The sequence below is a fragment of the Rana temporaria genome, chromosome 1 (genome assembly GCF_905171775.1).
Source record: "Rana temporaria chromosome 1, aRanTem1.1, whole genome shotgun sequence".
Taxonomy (NCBI): Eukaryota; Metazoa; Chordata; class Amphibia; order Anura; family Ranidae; genus Rana; species Rana temporaria.
The window spans coordinates 585,460,047-585,467,857 of NC_053489.1; the positions used below are offsets into that span (position 1 = coordinate 585,460,047).

Below are 7,811 nucleotides of genomic sequence, written 5' to 3' on the forward strand. Positions count from 1 at the left end.
AAGTCCCATCATGCCTTTGCTTGTGTGAATCATGCTTGCAACTGTCAGCTGTGCAATGCCTCATAGGACTTGTAGTTCTACAACATCTGGAGGGCCACCAGCATGGGACCGCTGGTATAAACCATACCAATAGGCCATTGGTTCAGTAACAGCCTGGTCACAGGGATATTAAAATCATGAATTTAAAAGGGCTCCCTGTTGAAAAGTGGTAGATATTCTCCCAAAAATGTTCAGATGTTACCATTTGTCAGGTTAGTACAGGGGGAAGTTGGTCAGTACATCATCAGATCTTATTCTTGGTAATATTTAAACAGTTAGAGATTATACTGTGTTGGCGTATAATCACATTTGGAAAAGGCAGCATAAGCGTTAAGAGCATTAGTCTGCTGTAGAGATATGCTGTGGGCTGTGTGGCAGATTGTTTTGTATGAAAAGCAAGGCACTTGTCTGGAAGCAATTGTAACATATTCTTTTATCTGTGATCACTGAACAGATGGTGGAGCTAACAACTTTGGACTGAATTTTTTAACATTTATCATTCTCTTCAACAATCTCATACCCATCAGTTTGCTGGTAACTTTGGAAGTGGTGAAATTCATACAAGCGTACTTCATAAACTGGGTAGGTGTTTAAACCGTAAACTAATAAACTATCAATTTGCATTGTTGTGTTGTATTGTGTGTGTGTGTGTGTATTTTATATACAAGTACATTATATAACGTTTCATTGTTATTTTTGTGATCAGGATGTAGACATGCACTATGAACCAACAGACACCTCTGCCATGGCCAGGACATCTAACCTCAACGAGGAACTGGGGCAGGTAAGTTTAAGCAACTGCAAAGTTTTTTTTTTTTTCTTTTGCAAAGTTCCAATTTATGCTTTGCCTATACAAACAAGGATCACACCCGTTGCCTGGGTATGGAAAATCTGAACAATCTAGATGATCGGTACTCCCTTAGTTGTAGGTTGATAAGAAGACAAATGCATTCATTAAAGTCTTTTTTTTATTTTTTTTTGTTTAAAAAAGTCATACTTGCTGTACCTGCTCTGTACAGTGGTTTTGCACAGAGCAGCCCAGATCCTCCTCTTCTCAGGTCCCTTGCCGGCGCTCCTGGCCTCTCCCTCCCACTGAGTGCCCACACAGCAAGCAGCTTGCTATGGGGGCACCTGAGCAAAGCCGCTGCTCTGTGCATCCATTCAGCCATGGCTTGGCCCCGCCCCCTCTCTCTCCTTTGACCACAGTGGGAACCAATGGCACCTGCTGCAGTCTCAGCCAATGAGGACTTGGTGGCTTTCCTACAACATCACTGGATTGAGATGGGGCTCAGCTAAGTGTTGGAGCTGAGGGGGGGGGCTGCTGCATACATGTTTTTTTTATTTATCCTAATGCATTAAGATAAAAGACCACCTGCCTTAGGAACCACTTTTTAAACAAGACTTTTTCATTCTGCCTAAACGGTGTGCACTTGGATAACAATCGGGAATTACAATTGGGAGTACTCCATGCATAGATGACTTGCTAACAAAATACATCTTTAACTTTTTGTCAATATAAGCAAATTGGGCACATGCATATGGGCGTCTTTGTTGTATTAACCTCTTGCCACCCATGTAACGCATATGTGAAGCAGCAAAGAGGGGTGGGCTTTAATGCCCACAAACGGCACGTATGCATCCATGAGCAGTAGAGGTTGATGTACTAAAAACATGCACACTGAGGGTTTCCAGCACAGTGACCAAGCTGTTAAAACGGCTCTGTGTCTCTACCATGGATTGGGCACTGCTAGGACTTGCTCCCAATTAAGCTTTAACTGTGCTAGTGTACCTGAGGGGCAGGGAGTTCTGCCTGATCATGTGACCACTGTGTTTGGCTTTCACAGTGGTCACATCATCAAGCCAAACTCCCTGCCCTTTAGGCGTAATAGCTGAGTTAAACCCTCACAATTTTTATTTTTTTTTATTTTACAAAAGCCCCTGCAAGAGAAAGGCATAAGGAGCTAGTGGGCCAGATTCTCAGAGGAGATACGTCGGCGTATCTCCAGATACGCCGTCGTATCTCTGAGTCCGGCCGGTCGTATCTATGTGCCTGATTCATAGAATCAGTTACGCATAGATTTCCATTAGATCTGACTGGCGTAAGTCTCTTACGCCGTCGGATCGTAACTGCATATTTACGCTGGCCTCTAGGGGCGTGTACGCTGATTTACGCTTAGAAATATGTAAATCAGCTAGATACGCGAATTCACGAACGTACGCCCGGCCGACGCAGTACAGATACGCTGTTTACGTTAGGCTTTTCCCGGCGTAAAGTTACCCCTGCTATATGGTGGCGTAAGTGCGGCGTACCAATGTTAAGTATGGCTGTCGTTCCCGCGTCCAATTTTTTTTTTTTTTTTACGTCGTTTGCGTAACTCGTCCCTGAATGGGGCTGGACGTAATTTACGTCCACGTCAAAACCAATACGTCCTTGCAGCGTATTAGGAGCAATGCACACTGGGAGATTTCCACGGACGGCGCATGCGCCGTTCGTGAAAAACCTCAATCACGTCGGGTCACAGAACATTAATATAAAACACGCCCCCCCTGTCCCACATTTGAATTAGGCGGGCTTACGCCGGCCGATTTACGCTACGCCACCGCAACTTACGGAGCAAGTGCTTTTAGAATACAGCACTTGCCCGTCTTAAGTTGCAGAGGCGTAACGTAAATCGGATACGTTACGCCCGCGCAAAGATACGCGGATGTACGAGGAGCTGGCCCAGTATGCACAGCATACTAGCTCACTATGTGTCACTTACCTGAGACGAAGACCCCAAATTCCTCCTCGGTCCTGTCCACGGCCGCCGCCATGTCCCCTTGGAGCTTTCTTTCTGTTATCGCCGCTCTGGCGCTGTAATTGGCCGGAGCGGCGATGACGTCACTCCCACGCATTCGTGTGGGACCGGCAGATCTCTGCGCATGCGCTGAATTCCGGCATCTACAGTTCACAAGCCCTGCACGGTAAGTGCGCCTGCGCCGTTGTCTATGGCGCGCATGCGCCATAGACAACAGTGCATTCCTTTCTGCATATATCTCCTAAACTGTGTAGGTTTAGGAGATATTGCAAACGCCTACAGGTAAGCCTTAATCTAGGCTTACCTGTAGGTGAAAGTGCTTTAGAAGGGTTTACAACCACTTTAAAGCTTAATCAGGTATGCCAATTAAGAGTTTTTGACTTCATTGGCTGCATACTACTTCCAGATCAGTGCTAACTGGTAGTAAAGCAGGAACAAAGATTTTTTTATTTTATGTTCATATATACTACTAACAGGTTTCTGTGCTGTCTGTTACATTAGCAGTGGGCTCTAATTACTGGTTTTTGTTTTTTAATTTAGGTAAAATACATCTTTTCTGACAAAACTGGAACTTTAACATGCAATGTTATGCAGTTTAAGAAATGCAGTATTGCAGGAAATGCCTACGGGTAAGTAAATATGTATGGATTATCTTTCTTTGATTTCTTAAAAAAAAAAACAGGATTTAGCTTCTATAATTGTACCACATCCATAATGTATATCATGTGACACAAATATTTTAATAAAGATTCATATTTTTATAAATTTTCATGCTAGCCCTTTTCTCGACATTCCAGGTTATTTTTTTAAATGATTTCTTTGAACGCTGTAATTGTTCCAAATTCTAGCATCCTTTGTTCATCAGCTCAGTGTTTTCAGAGCTGTATTTATAAATTACGGCAGATCCGGGGTGAAGAAAAAAATGTTTTGTAATTGCGTCATATATTGTATAGGGCAACTATACAACTATAGTCTTCAAACGTTGAAGCACTGAGGTCAGTGTGAAATGCAGGCGTCACCTCCTGGGTTCGGATAAGCCTGTCTTTGTTGGCTGTTATTTGCTATTTTTTGGAATAAAATCATTGGAACGTTCCTGTGGGGTGCAGCCATTCTATTCTTCCTATTGCTCAGAAAAGGGTCGGGTATGGATTTTGAGGGCACGCCCCTTTTTTTGGCGAAGGGGGTACCCTTAAAACTCATACCAGACCTAAGGGTCTGGTATGCTCTTGGGGGGGGGGGGGGGGGCACACCAGTTGTTTTTTTTTTTTTTTTTTTTTCAATTTGGCGAGGATTCTCCTTTTAAAATCATGATTTGAATTATGGTGTGACTTCTATTCAAATCAATGGGCTCTTATAGGGAACCCCATTGAGTTTGCATAGAGGCAGAGAAATGCTGCTATAATCTAGTGCAGCTAAACGTACATTACCGCCATTGCAAAAAGGTGGCTTTGCAGCTCGTTTTTCTAACGCCCTGTGTGCATGAGGCCTTGGTTTTCACAAAATTGGTTATTACTGCAGTTTTTTTTCCTTTTACACGTCTATCTAAAACACTGAAATTACTTTCTTGCTTTTACAACTGTAATCAAACATGCATGTTACCATGTGCAAACTATATGTATGCCTGTCTACTACTCATTATAGAATGATGCACAGTGTAGTGCCATTGCATTATGGGGGCAGAATTTTTTTTTTATCCTGCTTCAGACCTGATCTTGAATTTTTCAAAATGTATTGAAATGATATCCTAAAACCGTGTTGGTTTTAGTGGTTAGGGGGTACTTATGAGCATAAAAATCAAGTTGAATCTCTGTTATGAGCAAGCATAGTTTTAAAGCTGGACATAGATATTTTTTTGGGGGGTTGGTTTTTGTTGAATACAAGAATGAACAGATCCCTCCATCCACACAGGCAAGGTGGATGTAGGAAACAAATCTGCTCCCCAATCCCACCCCCTGCAGGGACATTGTATTCTGACAGCAAAACTCTACAGCTGCTGATCGACAGAACTTTTTTTATAGCTTGTGCGATTGTTGACTGGCTTCAAATGAACAACTTTGGTCAAATACGGACAACCACTCATGGATCAAAGTTTTGCCAGTCCCTGCTGAACTGTGCAGTTAATGGTCTATGGCAAGCTTACTATGCAGATTACATTTAAGCAACACTGCTTTGTTAAATAAGACCAATGGGTCTGCAATTATCTTTGTTGTGCCATCCCCTTTGTTTTAGAAGTTTGTGTATTTCCTTTTTCCTTTCCATGCAGTCACTGTGCAGACCCTGAAGACAATAGATATTGTGAAGATAGCTGGTAAGATTAGCTTCCCATGTGCATGCTTTCTGGATTGCATGCGGTTCATGATGAGCCTAGTTTGTAATACGTACTCTTATGGTAAGCCTAAGGCCCCTTTCACACTGGGGCGGGAGCCGTGTTGGCGGTATAGCGCCGCTAAAAATAGCGGCGCTATAGTTTCGGATTTGCCGCGGGATTCGGCTGCTAGCAGTGCGGTATTAACCCCCGCTAGCGGCCGATAAAGGGTTAATACCGCCCGCAATGCGCCTCTGCAGAGGCGCATTGTGGGCGGTATTGCCGCGGTTTCCCATTGTTTTAAATGGGAAGGAGCGGTAAACACGCCGCTACTCTCACCGCTCCAAAGATGCTGCTGGCAGGAGATTTTTTTTTCTCTCCTGCCAGCGCATCGCCTCAGTGTGAAAGCCCTCGTGCTTTCACATTGAGTATGCAGTGCAGGAGTTTTTCAGGCGGTATAGCGGCGCTATTTTTAGCGATGTACCGCCTGAAAAACTCCTCAGTGTGAAAGGGGTCTAAAGCTGGCTGGACAGGCTGAGCTTAAAAAGCTATGCACACGTGTTGCAATTAAGTGTTTTTTTCTGGTTTAATTGTACCAATACTTAATATTACATAGGTCCAACACAAGGCCCTCGGGCCAAATCTGGCTTGCAATGCAATGCGGTTCTTGCACTTAGGGTTTTTTCACCTCTCACCACTGTCACCGAAGCCTTCTGTGTTTACAAGAACAGCTGTGCTCTTGGCAGCTCGCGGTTCTCACAGATCCCTGCCCACACTCATGACGAGGCACAAAGGGGACAGATGCTGACCAATGATTGCCCTGCAAGGCGAGACAGAGCCACATACATTGCTAGACCAGTACACTGGTACAAAAGCCTGGCCTGGTAGGTAAGATACAAGGGAGCTTGGGATGGTGGGGGGGTGGCCATGAGGGCTGTTGAGGGTGCTGTGTCAAGAGGTGGGGAACAGGGGAGAGCAGTGCAGAGGTTAGAGCCAAGGAGGAGGGGGTGGAAGTGAAATGTGGACAGTCTGTGCTGCACACTACTAAACTTTACGTTCTGTACATTGCGCACTTCTCAATCCTGCACTCTGTACACAGAGCACCCCTGAATTCTGCACTCTGTATGTCGCGTACTCCCGAACTCTATATTCCTGTACACTTTCACTTTTTAACTTAAGTTATTACTAAAAGTAATTATCAAATGCAGAGGCCAGTATTTAAGCACTTCAGCCCCAGAAGATGACCAGAGCATTTTTTTTGCGATTGGGCACTGCGTCACTTTGACAATTGTGCGGTCATGCGGCGTTGTACCCAAACAAAATTGACATCATTTTTATTTATTTTTTTCCACAAACACAAATAGAACTTTTTTGGTGGTATTTGATCACTTAAAAAAAAAAAAGGTGTTAATTTAAAAAAATAACACAAAATGTTGTACCTTTTGCTGTAATTAATGTCCCCCAATTTTTTATTTTTTTTTAAAAGCACATTTTCCCCCAGTTTAGGCCGATATGTATTCTTCTACATATTTTTGGTAATAAAATTAGCAAAAAGCGTATATTGATTGGTTTGCGCAAAAGTTATAGCGTCTACAAAATAGGGAATAGATTTATGCCATTTTTATTTTATTTTTTTACTAGTAATGTCGGTGATCTGCGATTTTTATCGGGACTGTGACATGGCGGACATATTGGACACTTTAGACATATTTGCCATTTATACAGCGATTAGTGCTATACAAATGCACTGATTACTGTGTAAATGTCACTGGCAGGGAAGGGGTTAACACTAGGGGGCGATCAAGGGGTTAACTGTGTTCCCTAATGTGTGTTCAAACTGAAGTGGGGATGGGACTCACTATAGTAAATGACAGATCGTGGTTTCCAGCTTGTAGGAACTCACGATCTGCATCTTTTCTCCTCTCGGGGTGTGTGTGTGTGTGTGTGTGTGTGTGTGTGTGTGTGTGTGTGTGTGTGTATTTACACACACACACGTGTGGTCATCGCGACCGCCGGTCCCGAGCATTGGCACAGCCTGCTATATTATTTAAACGGAGCGTTGTACTGCTACGATGGTCCGCGGGATCGAGCCGACCTGCCGGAGTATGATGGCGGCAGGTCGGCAAGTGGTTAAACTGTAAATAAATCCCCCTATCATTTTCAGCCAAGAAAGATGCCATCTTTGCCTCTGTTTAATCTACAACTGCCATGATGCTGCACATGTGATCAGTTATGACACCAGCAATTGAATGGTTTGATAGTTTGGTTGAGAGCACAAACAATGGGAGTGTTACATTTCCGGCACTTGCCGTAAATGAAATGATTTTTTGATAATAGTAAATACCGTATTTATCGGCGTATACCGCGCACTTTTTTGCCCTGTACCCGCTTCCCGCGCTGTGTTTGAACCACTGCGCTGACATATATACCGAGCACAGTACTCGGGCAGGCTCGGCTCCTCTCGTGGTCACGTCCTTTACGCGAGAGGAGCCGAGCCTGCCCGACCATACCCGAGTGTACTGCACTCGGTATATGTCGGCGCAGTGGTTCAAACACAGCGCGGGGATCGAGCGGGGACGACACCTCGATGGCCGCAGAAGGACGCCGGACCGGACGAGGCCGCCAATGGACGACGGGCAGGACACGATGGACGACGGGCAAGACACCGA

The 7,811-nt window shown here is 44.3% G+C and overlaps 1 protein-coding gene across 6 annotated transcripts in view; it reads left to right on the forward strand.

Annotated features, from left to right (window-relative positions):
- ATP8A1 (ATPase phospholipid transporting 8A1) overlaps nucleotides 1–7,811 on the forward strand; it is a 308,603-nt gene that overhangs the window by 159,245 nt on the left and 141,547 nt on the right. For 5 of the 6 annotated variants that reach the window (XM_040335011.1, XM_040335010.1, XM_040335013.1 and 2 more), the window contains 4 exons: nucleotides 494–621; nucleotides 746–823; nucleotides 3,378–3,466; nucleotides 5,101–5,145. In XM_040335011.1, coding sequence (XP_040190945.1) covers nucleotides 494–621; nucleotides 746–823; nucleotides 3,378–3,466; nucleotides 5,101–5,145 — 340 coding nt within the window. The remainder of the gene's footprint in view (nucleotides 1–493; nucleotides 622–745; nucleotides 824–3,377; nucleotides 3,467–5,100; nucleotides 5,146–7,811) is intronic. The other variant, XM_040335017.1, reaches the window with a different exon arrangement.